This window comes from Typopeltis vanoorti, chromosome 5, assembly GCF_054136105.1.
Source record: "Typopeltis vanoorti isolate ZY-2024b chromosome 5, IOZ_Tvanoo_1.0, whole genome shotgun sequence".
NCBI lineage: Eukaryota > Metazoa > Arthropoda > Arachnida > Uropygi > Thelyphonidae > Typopeltis > Typopeltis vanoorti.
Genome location: NC_143553.1, coordinates 76531222 through 76551117, shown reverse-complemented (window position 1 = coordinate 76551117; position 19896 = coordinate 76531222). Strand labels below are relative to the sequence as shown.

Genomic DNA, 19896 nt, shown 5'->3' with positions numbered 1-19896 from the left:
CATCCTTCCTAATTAAATCTTCAAATTTTTTTCACAAACTTTTCTGCAGCCTCTTTATCTGCACTAGCAGCTTCCCTCTGTCTGAGAACACTATGGATGCCTGTTCTACCTTGGAATCTGTGAAACCAGCCTTGACTTGCTTTGAATTCCTTGGTTTGATCTGAGATACATCCTGGAATTTTCTTCTGCAATTCTTCAAAAATTAACCTAGCCTTCTCACAGATCATTGCCTGAGTTACTGGATCTGCCTTCATCTCTCTTTCTCTAATCTAGGTGATAAGCAGTTTTTCCATCCCCTCATTGATTGAAGATCTATTCTTGTCAGAAATCTTCTTTGTACTAGCATATACCCTAGCACCCATAATCTTCTCTCTCTGTTGCCACAGTTGACTTAGGAATGCTATACTCTTGAGCTACGTCTGTAATTGTTCTACCTTTCTGCACTTTATCTACAATTTCTTTCTTCTCTATGCTCAACCAAGTGTGCTTCTTTCCTGAATTATTCATATGTTCACTTCTCTTTGGACCCATTCTTAAATTTCACTCAAAAAAATAACTGCAGATGCACAAAATTTTTACTTTCCGAAAAATGCAGAACTGAAAATTAGCACAAACAACACAAGCAAACACCAATGCAGCCCAACAAGAAATGACAAATAATGAATGACATTGCACAATTTCATGCACATGCATGCGCCAGCCTGCAAAATTCAACTGTCAAATTTCGAGGCACCACTGTACTAAAGTTGTAATAGCACACAAAAACACACACGACAATACAGTGTGCCAGTTAAGTAATGAGATTGATTTTTTACAGGACATCCCTTTGAATAAAAGTAACAAATGCGTTTATAGTTTTGACCACTATAGTGTGTTGTAATCACGGGTGCAACTTTTGAGTTGGGTGATTCAGCAATTTTCGTGTGCCGACCATTTCACGTAAGCATGTATGAGTGGAGCATGTCAGAAGTTGCGTCTTGGAGCAAAGAGCTGTGATAAAATTTTACTGTAAATTAGGAAAAACTGCTACAGAAGTGTACTAAAACCTAAAAAAAAAGTTTACAGCAAGGAATGTCTGAGCCATGCACAAGTATTCTGCTGGTTTTCAACATTTAAAGAGGGGGGGGAGGGAGTCTCTGGAGGATGAACCACACTTTGGATGGCCAGTTTCTGCATGGACAAATGAAAATGTGGTGAAAGGTAGGGAAATTGTTGCCCATGACAGATGAATAACCACTGGGCTACTTGCTCTACAGCTTGGTGTTGGTAAGGAAATGGCCAGATTAATCTTAGAAAGAGATTTGTTCAAGGTTTGTGCTGCACACATTGACACACGAACATAGAAAGCACCAGGTTGCATGTTGTCAAAATTTCATCCATGCAGTTGATTAAGATCGTGATGGGTCACAAAGAATTGTCACTGGTGATGAAAGTTGGTGTTTTCAGATCCAGAAATGAAATTGTAAAAATCACGTGTCAAGACAATGGTCGTTTTTTTTTTTTTTCATCACTGATTCAATTTCAGTGTTGAAATTGAATGAATTTGTTATTGAGGGCATCGCAGTGAATGGTCAGTATTATTTAGGAGTAATGCAATGACTGTATGCCCACATGCAACGTGTCAGTAAAGAACTGTTCCACAACAACTGGAACTGGCTATCAGAAGTAATCAAATTTCAGTTTGAGAAGGATTATCATCATAAATCTTTATAGTTACTGGCATATACTTTGTTTTTTCTTGCACAAATTCATTTCTTTGCTGCCTTTTCTAAATTGATGAAAGTTTCTTCCATTGCTTTTCGTGTCCTTCCTATAATATCGATATCGTCTGCATATGCCATAATTTGTACTAATTTGTAGAAAATAGTTCCCCCCTTGTATTAATGCCAGCGTCTCTAAAAACCTTTTCAAGTGCTATGTTAAACAGTAAGCAAGCTAAACCTTGTCAAACAGCATTTTTTATATATATTGGATCAGACAACATGTTCTGAATTTTGATCTGACAATGAGTATTTCTCATTGTCGCTTTAACTAAAGCAATAAGTTTTCATGGAATCTGTAGTTCCTTCATTGTTGCAATAAATAAGTTAGATCTATCTATGCTACCATATGCGGCTCTAAAATCTATGAAAAGGTGGTGTGTTTCAATTCTAAATTCATTACATTTTTCAAGTAATTGGCATATATTAAAAATCTAATTATTTGTAGATCTTCCTTAATGCAATCCACACTGATAATCATCAATACATTCTCTACATAGGGATAAAGTCTCTTAAATAGAATGTTAGAGAAAATTTTATAAGCTGTACATAGTAAATTAATTCCTCTATAGTTAGAACATATCATTACATCACCTTTATTATGGACAGGACATTTACGCTCAGATTCCATTTGTCTGGAATTGTTTCATTAATCCAGATTTTGTTGATAAGTTGACACAGCTGCTTAAAGTGTTCTGTACCTGCACTTTTAATTGATTCTACTTGTATCCTATCCATTCCTGGAGTATTGTTCTTAAGTTTTTTAATAGCTGCCTCCACTTCTCCATCTGTTGGTACTGGTTCAACTGTTTCTAGATCTTGGCTTTCTTCCATATCATCTAATTGATATTTGGCTTTGGTAATTCATTGAAATGCTCTGCCCATCTTCCTAGTATCATTTCATTCCCATTCGAAATTATACCCTCCTTATCCCTACATAACATTGTTCTAGGCTGGAAATCTTTCTGATGACAATATTTCTTTACAGCTTTACAAGTGTGGTTCCTTTGCTGCATTTGTCTATATGCCTCATTTTTTAATATAGCTACACATTCACATTCTGCATCAAACCAATGGTTATACTTAACTCTACTGACTTTTTCTAATACTATGTCTGCTGTTGTCATTATGACATCCCTAAGAACATCCCAAACCTAATTAACACTCTCACCAATGGTTAGACCAGACAGGTTTTCTGCAGATTCTCTCACCATATCTGGCTTTAACTTGTAATTCCTTCAATCTTTCCTTTTAAACTTTCTAGCATGGGACCCATATATCTTCCTTGCATTAGATATTCTGCTTCTAATCTTTGATATCATCAAATAGTGATCAGAATCAATATTTGCTCCTCTGTAGGTTCTAACATCCATCAAATTGGATCGGTGTCTTGCATCTATTGAAATATGATCAATTTGTTTCAAACTGCCTCCATCAGGAGACTTCCAGGTCATTTTATGAATATCTTTATTATTAAACATTGTACTACCAATAACCACATTTCTTGAAGAAGCAAAGTTGATTAATCTAGTCTCATTATGTAAACTATATTTCCCAGTGGTTGACCTCTGTGTATCCTCTTTGCCTATCTTAGCATTTAAATCACCTATAATAATTTTTACATCCTCTTTGGACATTCCCCATATATCTTATCTAATTCATCATAAAGCAACTCTTTTTCAGCATCATTCTTTTCTTCAGTTGGAACATGTACACAGATAAAACTGTAGTTAAAAAACTGTCCTTTAATTCGTTACCTATGCATTCGAGGTGAGTTTACAATGAAACCTGTTCCAAACATGTGATCTTTCTTTTGGCAACTATATTTTTCTTTTCCATGATTTCCTCTCCTGTCCATCTCATTTCTTGTATAGCTGTAACAAGTACCCTGTATTTATCCAGTTCCTTCAGCATCATTTTTAAAGCTCCAGAGTGGTAAAGAGAAAGTATGTTCCATGATCCAGTTCTCATATCCTTAAGACATTTACAATTTTGTCGCCATTTAGTCTATCCAATAGTTATTTCTTTAAATTTTGTGACAAGTTTTTTTTTTTTTTCAGGGTGAGGTCATCCCCCAACCTGGAGGACCAGGCCTCCGTATTTATGACTTCCAGAGACAGGGTGACCCAGCTATACTCCCAGGCACTGGGTACCCATTTTAGTCGCCTCATATGACATGCTTGGACTGTAATGGGGCTATTCTTAATCCCCAGCCACCACACGGGGGGCTGTTTTAGATGTTATTAATTTATCTATATTCCTGTTTTTCCTTCTTTTGTTCTGATAAACTATAATTCATTATTCAATAGATCCTTCACTGGAAAAAAAAATTCAGACTTATTACTTTGTTTCAAAATTATGAGAATATCAAGTGGGGAAAATGATTAAAAAACCTTTTTTTTTGTGTGTGTCAGTGATTTTATCAAGACCTGTTCACATGTATGCAAGCAGTCGAAAGAGAAAAAGGAAAAAAGGAAAAAAAAAATATATATATATATATATATCATCATCAAATTCCTGCCATGTACCCTAAAGGTGTACAGGATATGATAGTACTACATGAAAAAAATTACATCATTATTAATTTCCTATCTACAATTTTCCTCCAAATCAGTCTGTTACTTGTCAACACTCCAATATTATCAGCTCTTATATTTCTATCATCTAAAGCACTTTGTACCGTATCAATCCACCTATATCTTGGTCTTCCTCTCGGTCGTTTTCCTGCCAACCTGGCAGAGAACACTTGTTTTGCTAATCGTTCCTCGCCCATTCTGTTTAAGTGACCATACCACCTGAGATTAGCTCTGCTAACGCATTCCTGGATGCTGACAATGTCAAGTTCTTTCCTAATATCCTCGTTTTTAATATGATAATGCCATTGATGCCACCTGTTCATGCCTATAATCTTTCTCAGGACTCTCATATCTGAAGTCTCTAGTCTTTGGTCAAGTGTTTTACTTCTGACCCAGCTCTCAGATCCATAAGTTAAAACTGGTTTGAACACTGTCTTGTATACAGCTAATTTAGTGTTGCGACTAATTTCTCTCTTATTCCATATGAGTTTATTCAATTGACTACCCACCATACCAGCTTTGCTGATTCTGTTGTCTATTTCTATATTTAATTTACCATCTTCAGTAAAAATCGTGCCTAAATAGCTGAAATGTTTTACTTGTTCCACAGGTAAAACATTCACAACACAGTTGACATTTTCAATGATTCTGCCTATTTTCATTGTCATTGTCTTTTTATTGCTGACCTTCATACCATATCTATTACAAGAGCTATTCAATTTAGTCAGAGAATCTTGCAGACTTGTAGCGGATTTATTTAGAAGTATAACATCATCCGCATAGAGCAAAGAGCTGATATTAACATCTCCAATTTCGATATCATGTTTAATACCACTTTCCTTCATAATGCGATCCATATAGATAACGAATAACAGAGGGGATAATGTACGTCCTTGTCTCACACCAGATTTAACATAAACCATCTTCCTGTACTTCCTTCAATTCTAACTGCTGACTTAGAACTCAAATAAAGACTAAGTATTGCTTGATATAATGTCCCATTGACACCATATAACTGCAGCGTATTGAATAGCTTCTCTCTTGGCACCTTGTCATATGCCTTTTCCAGATCGACAAAACTTAAATACAGATCTTTGTTATATTCCCATTCTTTCTCGACTATTTGTCGTAAAGTGAAGATCTGATCCTGACAGCCTCTATTTGGCTTGAATCCAGCTTGTTCTTCACCAAGCTTTTCTTCCACAATTCTTCTCAACTGTTTCTCAAGTATACTTGCATAGATCTTGCCAGGAACACTCAGTAGGGAAATACCTCTGTAATTCTCACATGCAGTTTTATTTCCCTTTTTATATATGGGTACTATGAGAGCTCTACTCCAATCATCGGGAATTCGTCCCTCTGTCCAGGCTTTCTGAACTATGCAGTGCAGCCACTGTAAGACTCTTATACCACCATACTTCAGCATTTCTGGTCGAATATCATCTACTCCTGCTGCCTTTCCACATTTCAAGCCTTTGATGGCTTTTTCTACTTCAAGTATGGATATGTATTGCTGACTGCATGCCTGGTCAGTGTTTTTACCACTGTGCTGTCATCACTGCTTGTTTCATTTAGCAGTTTTTCAAAGTAATTACTCCATACTTCAAGGATATCTTTTTCTCCCGTTTTCATGTCACCTTTATCATCTCTAATTCCTTTTATAGCACTCTTTGCTCCATTCTTAAGCTTCTTCAACAACCTCCAGAATATTTTGCCACCTTCTTGATATTTATTTTCTATGTTTTTGCCAAAGTCCTCCCATGACTTTTGTTTAGCTAGTTTTACACAGTGTTTAGCATTCTTGCATTTGTCTCTATATTCTCTAAGAGCACAAGCTGACTTATTTGACAGGAACTTTTGGTATGCTTTCTTCTTTTCCTTCACTGCCTCTTTAACCTCCTGTGTCCACCAGGGAGTTCTGATTTTTTTTATCCTTACAAACAACCTCACCACATGCCTCTCTGGCAGAATCAATCAATGTTTTCTTCAGAGTTTGCCAATGAATCTCCAAGGTTTGATTCCTGTTCTCAAACTCTTTCATTTTTCCTTCAATAATCTTTGTGTATTTTAGTCTACAGCTCACATCTGAGAGCTGCTCAACTTTTATTCGCTTTAAAACTTTCTTACATGTTATTCTTTTCAATATGAAATTCAATTTTATCCTGCTCAAGACTAAATAGTGATCACTTCCGATTTCAAATCCTCTGTACACTCTGGTGTCCTGCACCAGGGAGAAAACATCACTATCAACAATAACATAGTCAATGAGACTTTTCTTATTCCTAGCCTCTTCTCTCCATGTGAATTTGTGCACATTTTTATGTTGGAACATGGTGTTAGTAATAACCAGTCCATGTCCTGAGCAGAAATCCAACAGATATTTGCCATTATTATTAGCTTTGCTCTTTTCTCCAAATTTTCCCAAAATATTTTTGTATGTCTCACAATCATTTCCTACTCTGCTATTTAGATCCCCAACAAGGACCAACTTTTCATTTTTCATTGTGTCAGTTGCTTTTTCTAAAGCATCAAAAAATTCCTCCACTTCTACCTTAGTAGAACCTTCTGTGGGACCATAGGCACAAATAAGTCTCATTGTCCAGTTCCCCATTCTCATATTTGCCCACATTACTCTACTTGAGATTGACTGCCATTCAAGAAGATTAGCCTCGTATTTTGTGTTGAATACTATGGCTACTCCTCCTTTTCCTTGATTGTCATTGCCTGAATATAACATTTTGTATTTATTGCTCAGAAAGATCTCACCAGTTTTGGTCTTTTTTGTTTCAGTCACCCCTATTATGTCGATCTGGTACTTATCTAATTCTTCAGCTAGCTCCATTTCTTTGCCATTCAGGCTTCTTATGTTGATAGTACCGATCTTTAACTCTGGTGATGTTGAGTTGGAGGTGTGCCCTCAGATTTGTTCCAGTAGCTGACTTTTCGCTGTTCGCCCTGGTTTCCTGGCGAAAACAACGGGGGCCTTGTTTAACCGGGCGACGCCCCAGCCGGCATGAAATTTTGTCATGTTGTACCATCATTCTATATTTTGGTTTAACCAATAAGAATACAATTTGGTCGGCTAAATCCCAAATTGCCAGCCCATCCTTGTCCTTTCAGTATCCAAGTAGATACCCAACAGGGTGCACCACGAGAAGGTGAGGATTGGACATTAGGTCAGAAGCGCTGGTCGGTTCTCCACATTCCTTTAAAGGCTATGTGGAAGTCTCCTCTCAGTTATACAGCTTTGATCCTTAAGCACCCCATATATATATATATATATATATATATAATACAAATCAGTGGATAGAAATTTCTTTTGATGTTATATTTAAATAGTGTGATTAGATCTAAATATTTTAACATGACGACAGTTCATTACAATAAAGTGATTCAGTTGGAACATATGAAAGCATATCAGAATAATTTGAATAGTTTTTAGATAATATGACATAATTTCTCATTTTCTTCAGACATTAACCCAGAAGCTTATCTCTGAATTAATAATTTTGATATTAGAATACCCAAAACTTTGCTAAATTTCTTATACTTTGTTTTGTAATATTATTGGGAAGAATGCTTGATATGTATAAATTGTACATTTTTTTCAGAAATACATGCCCAAAATACATTCAGCAGGAGGTCTTCAAACAACAAATAAAGATTGCACTGGAACTGAAACTGCCACTTGTTATACACTGCCGAGATGCTCATGAAGACTGTTTGAATATTTTAACACAGGTAATAATTTGCTTTTCTTTTTCTCTCTTTCCTCCTACCTCATAAGCATAAATGTTTACATCAGATAAAATTTTTGTGTCTAATCTTACCTAGAAAAGGTTGTAAATCTGTAGTATATTAGTGCTCAGGATTAAATAATTCAGAAACCCTGCTTTAGAAAGCCAGTCATTATACTTTTTTTTCAAACAGTTTTGGCCTTCTGTAAGAGGAGTAGCAGTTTGTACTTCAGGCCTCCTAAAAGAAGAGTAGCAGTTTTGAATGGTAGATCATCACTACATGATGATCTGCCATTCAAAAAAATTCACAAACATACATGTTCACATTGGAATTAAAACTCAGTCTGTTGGTTGAAAAGCAGAGATTTTATTCATTTGATCAGCCAGGCAATATTGATTGAAATAAGGCATTGATGCATCCAGTGATGCTTTGTGCTCTGTTGCACTTCTTAACTCCTGCATCTAGAATTAAGCTGCAATTACTTTTAATATGCAAATCTTGTTTTGCAGTTTTCATTTTATGTTTGATCATATTGTTGGGCAGTGTTAAACTGTGAATGAAATTATTATGTATATTTTGTCCTTCATTCACATTTAACATAACCTATCATATATTAAGCATGACTTGTTTAAAAATTATTTGTTAATCCCTTGCTTAAGAATTATTATTCATGTATTATTCCTGAATTTCATCAGCTATTATTTGATTAAATAATTTTAATGTATATTTTATTATTGGAAGGACCCAGTGATAAATATCATTTATCTTATTTACTTTATTCCTTCAATAATATTATGAGAAATTATATGTATATAATTTAATGTACCTTATATATATACTGTAACATATATTTTATTATTATTAATTGTAAATGAAATGAAAGAGAAAATTAAGTAACTGTAATATTTTATTAATGTTTTTCATTACTCAATGTAAAAGTATAGCCTTATGTAACATTAATGTGAATGTTTACGCTTTGTTCTTTGCCATGGAGAGAGAAATAAAATGGAACACGCGTGGGTAGACCGTGAGCTTCGATAACGAGGAGAAGAAAGATATATGAGTAGTAATATAGATGGAGAAGGAGGAAGAGTTTTTGAAGGGGAAGAAGGAAGGATATAATCAAGGGGGTGAAAGTAAATAAAAAGGACTGAAGGGCAGAAATTCAAGAAAGTAGTATTTAAAAGTGTGCAGAGACGAAGTGAAAACTTGTAGATAGCTGAAAGTAAAATCAGCAGTGGCATTAATAGGAATTTGGTGCCGTATTTGGATAATTAAAGGACTGGAAGGTTAATGAAGGATTCAGAATAGATCAAGTTAGCTTAGAATTACTACTTATTTCTATATAGCCTTTAGGAAGAATTGTACGGAGCTTCATTTGTTGTGAAGTAGTAAACAAGGACATCAATCTGCCCTATAGTTGCCGTCGAGAATTGTGAAGCACAACAAATAATAATCTAGTTATGACCTTGAAGAATTCTTTTTAAATGTGTTCCATAGGTGTAATAAATATAATTTGGAGATGTGCTCACATTAAATCTGACGTGCTGAAGATTAATTCCGGTAAGGACAGTCATATTTTATTTGTTTCTGTGTATGAAGACTTGAGTGATAGTTCCATTTTGCTCATTCTAACATTTACCGTGGCATATCGCCAAGTTAGAAGTTAAAAATAATTTGCCTTGAAATAATATCTGCCGTGTTTAATGATATGATAAGTGCCAGCTGAGAGTTAAGTGTGGAGTATAACTGAGAAATATGAGCAACCTAATTAAACAAGAAATTCTGTTGTATTAATCTGAGTAAGGAATTTTGTAATTGAGAAAACTGTGAAACTTGTATGTGAAGATTTTGAAGACTGAATTAATATAAATGATTTGACCCGATGTACTAACTTAATTGTAATGTCTCATTTTAGAAGTGGAATTCATGTATTTATCTTATAACCTTATATTAAATGTTTTGTTTTATTAATTTCAATACTGTGTTTGCCTGATTCTTTTTTATTGCACCGTTCGTAAATAATTCGAATCTAGCGGGAGCCTCAAATGAAAAATATTGAATTCGGCCTGAATGAGTAAAGAGACTGCTAATTTAATTGAAAATTGATTCTACTATTTTATACAGACTAATCTAAATATAGGGTGGCGCAGTATAAATATAAATTTCTCTATATTTGTATTAGTGATCAATTGGCAATTAATAGATTTTATTAATAAGAGTACGTTACAACAAAATGGTGGATTCGAAACTAGGATGTACGTTCCAACAGCAGATTGAAGTGGCAAAGAAGAGTGATACATACCTAACACTGGATTTACGTGGTAGATTAGTTCTGCAAAAGTTGAGCTTAACATTTGAATAGAAAATGAGGGGATTTGTTCACTAACACTCAATTAATGCTTAATGAATGCACTGGACTACAAGTGCTGGAAAAAGGGACTCTGACTGGTGAACGATATTGCAACGAAGTTCAGCATCGTGTCCAATTGTTCTGTGGTGCTTGTAGGCAAATAATTCATTTTTGTGTATGACAATGGCACATCACACTGTACATGAGCAGTGGAGATACTTCTGGAGACCGAGGATATTAATCCAAATTCCCCTCCAGAAAACAAACAGCTCTTTTCTTTGCTCTGAAGGAGGAGTGGGCTAGTTTGCCTTAAGAACTCTTGAATCACTTGGTGCTAACCAATATATGACATTGTGAGAGTTGGATCGCAGTTTTGGGTAGACTTATTCCATACTGAAATGTCTCTCCACATAGTTTTCTGTAAGCACTGTACATTAATTCCTTAACTATGTCTTCAGGAAATTTGTAACTTTTGCCAAAAATGTATCGCAATTTAATTTGTATGAAATTAAATTTTTTGTGTAATATAATTTATGAGTGCACTTGCAATAAATTTGTCCATGTTTGGCTGTATTCTTGAAAATTTTTTCGTATACAGTTAAAAATGTAGTTTCCTTAGATTTTGGACACCAGTGTAGAAGGAAGAGGATTGTTGAGAGAACAGAACCTTGGAGAAGTCATAGTACAGACCAAATGATGAGAGTTTGCATAATAGGCCTTTGTACCAGACCCTGTCAAGAGCTTTGGAGATATCAAGGGCAACCACTTGAGATTTGCCAAATTTCTCCATGGCATTTGTTAAGAGATTGGTGACATATATGAGTAGATCTCCTGTTAATTGGCAGCAACAGAATCCATACTGGTGGTCATTTATTATCTGGGTGCCTTTAAGGTAGTGTGGGAAATGGGTATTGATGGTCACCATTACTTTAGACAGGACTGAAGTGAGTGAGATAAGGTGATAGTTTAATGGTAGCGATTTGTCACCCTTCTTAGGAATAGATTGAGTATAGGCCAATTTCCAGGCTGTTGGGGTAGATATCAGTGGAATAAAAGAGCATAAACAGGCAATAGGACAGGAGGCAGATCTGGTGTATAATGCCATCAGAGCCAGGAGACGTTTGTGTCTCATTTGGACAATACTTTTCTAACGTCTTTTTGCCAAAAGGACAGAGAGACATTAAGTATTGGTTATCTGGAATTGGTGTTGGGGGGGGGGGGGCAATGCTGATGATCTCCACAGCCTCATTGTGTCAACGGTACACAACTCAATTGAGGTGAAAAACAAATTCAACAGTGTCATTCTGAACTTTCCAATGGAAACTAGCAAATCGCTAAAAGATGACAACAGTAAATTAGTGGGAAAGTGCAACTTTGATCCAAGAAATATCAAGTGCCATCATTTTGGACCCATGAATAAAAGAGAGGATGGAACAAACTTTCCACATCTTGTGAAAGTAATTTGCAACATACCACCAACAAGCTCATTAAAACTAATAACAGCGATTAAGCTATAGAAGCATTTTCTAGACCTTTCCTCACCTAGCTTCCAAGTATTTTAATCTTTGGCACAGGCAAATATAATCTAGTTAATTTTATTAACATTATTTTTGCCTTTGCCAAAGATGAAAAAACTCAGGAAATAGCTGAGGAGAGATCTAGAAAATGTTCCTGTAGTTAACAACTATCTTTGAACCCATAATGGCTTTCTGGAAGCAAACATTATTTCCCTCAATAAATAGCCATAGAACTGAGCTATTACAGATAGTAATATCAATGTTAGAGTTTAGGTACATGATGTGGCAACAGTTACCTGCCATACTTTCTCTCCTGAAAGCCTTAGTTCATTAACCTTCCTACCTGCTTTGATGTACTCGTGTGTGCATGTGCACACACACATGTCCACCAAAATGAGGATGTGAAGCATACAATATATTATATCATCATCATTGCCCATGGGTCCAATGCCTGTTCCACCATCCTTTGCCACTTGCCAGATCACCCTTGCCTGAAGGTTTACTTTAACTTTTGTTATCCATGATCTTATTTCTTTTTACAGTCTAAATCATGCATCATGTTGCTCCAGAGAGCAACATGATGGAACTTCCATCATGAAGTTCCTAACCTCTTTCAGCTCTTGTCTGTTGACTTAATTTTTTTTTTCATCCTCTTCTCTCTGAATATCATTGTTTTTGTTTTATTGATGTTCATTATCAGTCCATATCTCTTTCTTCTTCACTTAACTTCACCACTGTTCTTTTTAACTTAATCTTCTTGAATAATGACTATGCCATCTGCAAATTGCAAGTTGTTTAGTTTATTACCTGGAGTTGAAATTTCTCTTATATTATCCTTGATTACATCTGTTGTTCTTTCTAAAAGTAGGATAAAGATGCTTGGGGATATTGGGTCTCCTTGTCTCATGCCTTTTGTCCAGAACCATCTTCCTATTTCTCCACAGTCTCACAGCAGCTTCTGCATTGTCATGGATGTTCTGTAAGAGCGACATCACATTCTTGTCCACTCCATAAGATTCAAGTACAGTCCATGACACTTTCTGATGTATACTGTCAAATGCTTTCTGAAAGCCAACAAAACGGGTATAAGCATGTTTATTTTTTTTACATGGAGCTCTCTCTCTCCAGAGTTAATCTTAACATTAATATTTTGTGCACAGTACTTCTGTCTCTTCTAAATCCTGCTTGCTCATCTTCAAGATTTTCTTCCATTAGTTTCTTTATTCTTTTTGTTATTATCACTGTAAGTACTTTTCCCAGTGACTCGTTGGAGTTATTGGTCTGTAATTTTTGCAGTTCATTTTGCTTCCTTTTTTTTGTGAATAGGTATTAAGATTTATCTTGTCCATGCTTTTGGTGTTTTCCCTTCCTCCCATGCCATGTTACACAACCAGATGATATTCAAACGTTTCTGGTTGAATATCGTCTACTCCAGATGACCAGTGTATTGGTCTTAGAATAACTTTCACATTTTAAGAGACCTCCCCCCCCCTCCCCTCGCAAATTTAATTCAACTATTCTTATTGAGATTAGAGAACAGTTGCATTGCTGATACCAAAAGTAGCTTCTTACATTTATAACACATCATCTTTCTCATCTGCCTAAGTGGGTTGAGATGACCTGAACAACAACTTTCCTGTCTAGTCTATGACCTATTTTGATGTTTTCTATCCATTTCCTTCTTGGTTTTCCTGGAGACACCTTTCCTCCTCTTCCATTTAAAATTTGTAGAAGCCTTTACAGCAGGCATCCTGTACACATGTCCATAAAATTGTAACTGTTTTAATTTGCTTCTTTCAATTATTGGTGTGTTGTAATTTAATTATTTTTCAATCTCCTCGCTGTCTTTCATTTCATTCCTGACTTGTTTTTAAACTGTGTTAATTGACTCAGCTAGTTAGTTTTTAAGTAAATGTTGTAGTTTTTTTTTTTTTTTTCTTGGTTTAAATACGATATTGTCAGCATGTCACCACTGCTTGGACGAACAATGGTGGCAAAGATCACGTTGTCAGACAATTTGAATTTGCGAGATTTTATTCAGTGCAGTGTGTGCAAAATGTATTTGTCGAGAAAATCAAAGGATATGTGGAAGGAAATTGAAACCGAAGAGAGAGGGTGTATTAAGTGTTTCAAAAGTGATTGTCTGTTAGGTGACGAGAATGTAGCAAATATTAGTAGACTGGAGAGTACTGACGGTAGGATGGAAAATGATGTTATTAATGTTGAATGTGCTGCCCTTGAAATAGAGAACGAAATGGACATTAATAAAGAAATTGCATGTTTGAATGTTATCCTTCATAGGAGAAAGCAGGGAAATTGAAAAATTGCAACTGTAGTTGGTAATTTATAGTTGAGGTTGAATAAGATTGCATTTTTACAGTATTTATACAATAACAAATTATATATATATTTACATTTTTTTCCTTCTATGTATTTAAGCACTTAATACATAGAAATATTTATATATTTCTATGTATTAAGTGCTATAACTGCTAAATGGATTTTTTTTTTCTTTTTTTTTCTTTGTGTTGATCTCAGTTGAGGTGTAATGTCTCAGCTTGCATCCTCAAAGTTTTTTATTAAGTTATCTGAGGATGATACCAGTTATTGTTTATTGGTTGGTCTGATAGGTCTGATATTCACAACAGCTTTAGGATGAGAAATTAATTCACACTCATGCGCACGCACGCACATACACACAATAATTTGAAATGTAATGACATGTTACCAAAGTGGACTAATATACTAACTAATATACTAACAATAAAAATGCCTTTTAACCCTATCTAGCTTTTGGAGACTTGAGTGGGCAGTTCAATCGCCATCAGTAGCCAATCAGAAATAGCTGGCCAATGACTAGCACTAATTATAGACAGCCACTAATGAAGAGACCAGCAAGCAAGTGCTGCATCTCTTGGTACCTAACCCTAACACGGTGTGTTACTGTCTGAAATAAAGTGGGTTCTATGGTCGATTTTCTTCAGTTTTGCAGGATGAAAAACCCAAGTTTGGGGAGAAAATAACCTGTTTGTCCATGCCAGGGATTGACTAAACTCGGAAACCAGTCAATAGTTACTTCTTGTTCATATTTCTCTTACATAGTATGTCCTTAATGCTCTTTTCAGGCTATTGTAGTTTGTAAGGTTCCTGTATTGAAAAGGTAGTTTATTTAGCATATCTGGGATGTAGAAGCTTCGAGTGGCTTTTCCGTAATGATTATTTTCAAGTGGTTAGCATATCCGCTCTCCAGTCAAAAGGCTGTGGGTTCGAATCCTGCCTTGAGCATGGATGTTTGTGAAAATACTAGTGGTGGTTGGCGGTAGATGCTGAAAGTGTGGTTGAAACAGGGAGTTTGTAGAGTAGGTGTCCTCCCTCGATGAGGCTTTGGACTCCCTGGAGGTGTTACGTAATAATAATAATTATTATTATTACTAAGAGAGACCTCCAAGGAGTCAGGGAGGCCATATACCACGCGCACCAACTATCATACTTATTCTTGAATTCATTCGCACTGCTTGCACTTACAACACCCAATGGCAATCCATTTCAATCACACACCACCACCACCACCCTATGAAAGAAAAATCTAGCCCTCATTAGCTGCATTCATTCTCATCTTCCAAGGATGCCTCTTGTCCTTTCCCAATCTTCCATAAATTGAAAATTTCCATCAGCTGAAATCCTGTATGACTTTTTCAGTAGTTTGTCTCAATCACATCACTCCCCTTTCTCCTGTTTGTCTGTAGTCTACAAATTCTCAATCTGTCTTCATAATTAGTATTCCAGAATCCTTATATCATTTTTAACACTTTCCTTTGCACTCTCTCGACTATATCAGTACAGAAACCAGGAGAATGCACCTGTTCACAATAATCCAAGTGAGGTCTTATCAAGGCCTTGTAAAGAGGCAAAATGACATCCTTATCTTTACATGTGAATATTTATTTCAGCATTGCAATTATCCTTTGAGTTGTATTTGCAATCTTTGCTACATGGCCCCCTGAACTTCAACTTCCTATCTACTGACACTTCAAGATCCCTGGTCTCATCAGTTTCTTCTAGCATAATCCCTCTAATATAATAAGACATTGGATATCTAATCATGCCAAAATGAATGACTTGACATTTACTGACATCCATTTTCCCCACAATTCCAGCCTATTCAAATCATTTAGCAAGTACTGCATATCAGCAGCATTCCTAATTACCCTATCTATCTTTGCATCATCAGCAAATTGCTGTATATTGCCTGTCAAATCCTTCCCAATATCATTAATGTGCATATTGAATAGCTGTGAACCAAGGACTGATCCTTGTGGTACACCACTAGTTTACCTCAAATCTTGCAGTCTTACATCCCTTGTATACCACTTTTTGATATCTGTCAGTCAGCCATCCTCTTATCCACACTAATATTCTATAATCCAAACCTGTGTTCTCCAATTTATGCAACAGTCTATCTACCACGCTGTATATTCTGTCAAAAGCTTTAGCAAAATCCAAAATTGTCATGGTGTGTCCATTCTAGTTCAATGGTAACATTGTTATAAAATGTGAGCAAGTTGGTAAAACATGACCTTTTCTTAGTAAACTCATGTTGTTCATTGCAAAGCAGAGATTCACTATCAACCCATTTCTGAATATGAGCCCTAACCAATTTTTTCAAAATCTTCACCACCACTCCTGAAATGCTAATTGGTCGATATTTGGATACATCGGTCTTTGCACCACCCTTGTGCAGTGGAATACCATACATTCCTTCCATTCCTGCAGAATATTCCCTGTTCAGAGACTCTTTGTTAAACAGCCTGGTCAAAGGAGTTACCAGTTCAGCTGAACACTTTTTTAGCACACATGCTGATATCCTGTCAATCCCTATTGCTGAATTCTTATTCAGTTTGTGCAACAGCTAATAACACCTCAGTTTCTTCATCCAGTGAAGAGATAGCAGTGAGCTCAATGTTGCGTGCACCAGTTTGATAGCTTTTAACAAAATGAGCACTCATTAGTTGAAACAACCTCTTCTGCATCTGTTACCCTCATGCAATCTCCATTTAGAAGAGTTATTCTTCCATTCTTTTACTTGCAACATATCGATAGAATTCTTTTGGGTTGTCTTTAGCACGCAGAGCCCATTTTATTTTTTTTCATACTGAGACTTTGCTTTCTACAGTTGTGACGTTTCTAGCCTGCTGCTTATAATTTTCATGATGGACATCATCCTTATGCATATGGTACTCCTTCCACATCATGCTTTTCTTACAAATCTCTTGCTTAATAAGATTACATATCCATTTGACTCCTACCTTATTTATTCTTCGAACTCTCAGGACACATTCTGATATCACATCATTTAAGTATTGTTTAAATGCTTCCCATGCATTGTCGATATTCTTCCTATCTAGCAATCGATCCCATTCCACTGAACTCAGTATACACCTCAGTGGTCATTATTTCCTGCTTTGCAGTTCAGCATGTAAACTTGCACATATTGTAAACATGTAACATAATCTACTCTGTGATTTGATCAATTTGTTTGGTTTGGTCATAAAATCATGCTGAAGTCATTTGTTGCTATTGCATATCCATTTACTGGTCCACCCCAAACCTACCAACTTCTTTTGTTCCTCTTTCATTCAGTTTATCACAGTTCTATGAAAAAGCTTTTTCTCCATAATCTCTTGTCAACACATGACACCAATGTGCCATATGTTTTATAGCCTTTTGTATATGGGATTTATTGTATAGATTTAAAAAAAAATAATAATAATAATAGTATCTGAAAAATTAAGGCATAATATCCTGTCAATCCCTATTGCTGAATTCTTATTCAGTTTGTGCAACAGCTAATAACACCTCAGTTTCTTCATCCAGTGAAGAGATAGCAGTGAGCTCAATGTTGCGTGCACCAGTTTGATAGCTTTTAACAAAATGAGCACTCATTAGTTGAAACAACCTCTTCTGCATCTGTTACCCTCATGCAATCTGCATTTAGAAGAGTTATTCTTCCATTCTTCTTTTACTTGCAACATATCGATAGAATTCTTTTGGGTTGTCTTTAGCACGCAGAGCCCATTTTTTTTTTTTGTTTACGGTGTAAGGTTAATGGTTACGGTGTAAGAAGACTTGAGAAAGTGTTGCTGAATGTAGTGGATGTGCAAATTCAGGGAAACTAGATTTGTTAAGGGGGGAAAGTAGAGATACAGTCCTTATGGAGGCAGTTGAATGTAAGAATGAATATAATATGCCAGAGCAAATAAGAACAACAAATCTGAGTGGGATAGTTAATATAAGGCATCAAGGTAGGGTGGGGCTAATGGGGGTCTTAAATTCATGTACACTAATACTAGGAGTATTAGGAACAAGAAGGAAGAGTTTTTGGCCATGGTTGGCACTTCCAGACCACAGGTTATAGGTATTAGTGAAACATGGCTGACTGTAGATGATATAACTAGTGGGATTGAATGTGATGGGTATAGTGTGTTCAGGAATGACAGAGAGAATAAAATGGGGGGAGGAGTATTGTTGATGATAGCTGATGAGCTACAGCCAAGGAGAATAGAAGTTGAATTGCAGGATAAAGAAAAGAGCACATTTGAGGCCATTTGGTGTGAGATTGTGGCTAGCAGAACTAAATATAGAATTGGGTGCTGCTATAGCCCAGGTGATGGAAAAGATGGTGGTGACAGTATGCACAAGCAAATAGAAGAAATGTGTGGAAGGAGGGTGATTATTATGGGAGATTTCAACTATGGTCGCATTGATTGGAGTGAGGAGAGGACATACGGGAGGAAGGAACTGGATTTTATGCGGTTATTAAGGGATAACTATCTGCGACAGCATGTAATGGAAAATACTAGGGGTCAGAGAGTGCTTGACCTAGTAATTACATCTGAGGATTTGGCTGTAACAAATATGACCACATTGCCACCAATCGGTGAGAGTGATCATAGGGTCTTAACCTGGGAGGTGGCTAAAGGTGTAGAATTTTCAATTAAGACAGGGTACATGTGGAATTATCGGGCTGGAAAGTATGACAAGCTTAGGAGTTTGATTGGTTCAGTGCAATGGCATGTACAACTGCAAGGACTAGAAGTTGATAGTGCATGGGAGGTAGTTAAGAAGTGCTTGCATGAAGCAATGGCTGACTGTATACCTAGAGTCCGAATAATAAATCAAGTAGGGGTTAAATGGATGAATAACACCATTAAGCTTGAGTTGCAAAAAAAGAAACAACTATGGAGGGAATTTAAGGAGAAGGGTGACCGGCAGGCACATGAACGGTATAAAGCGCAGGCCAGAAGGGTGACGAATGTGGTAAGAAAAGCAAAAAAGGATTACAAAAGCACATTGGCCATGCAGTCTAAAGAGAATCCTAAACATTTTTTTCGATATGTTGCGAGTAAAAGAAAAAATGTATATGGCAGAATGATTTTAAAGAATGCCGATGGTAGGGAGGTAACTGAATCAGTTGATATAGTTTGAATTACTGAGCGAGCACTTTGCAAGAGTATATCATCCAGGTGGTGACATTGCAGAAATGAATGAATCAATAGATTAAACGGGAATTGTGGTGAATGAAGTGGAGGTGAGTAGTCTATTGCAAAACCTCAATGTCGCTACATCTGGGGGATTGGATGGTATACCAGTTCGTGTCGTACGTGAAGCGGCTAAAGAATTGTCAGTTCCCTTGACCATTTTGTTTAATTTGAGTCTTGGGTCTGGGTTAGTCCCGAGGGGGTGGAAGGAGGGGAAAATAGTTCCACTGCATAAAGGAGGTTCCAAGACTGCTGTTGTAAATTACCGACCGATGAGCATATCAGGAATCGTTGTCAAGGTCTTGGAGAAATTAGTCAAGAAAGGAATACAGGATTGGATAGATGAAAATGGGATATTGTATGGGGGACAACATGGTTTTGTGAAGGGTAGATCATGCCTCAGTAACTTGCTCA

At 36.2% G+C, this 19896-nt stretch overlaps 1 protein-coding gene across 1 annotated transcript in view; it reads left to right on the top strand.

Moving 5' to 3' along the window:
* Positions 1-19896, top strand: part of LOC150106556 (uncharacterized) — a 95172-nt gene that overhangs the window by 59493 nt on the left and 15783 nt on the right. Inside the window, exon 4 of the mRNA XM_090393204.1 lies at positions 7948-8077. Coding sequence (XP_090249330.1) covers positions 7948-8077 — 130 coding nt within the window. The remainder of the gene's footprint in view (positions 1-7947; positions 8078-19896) is intronic.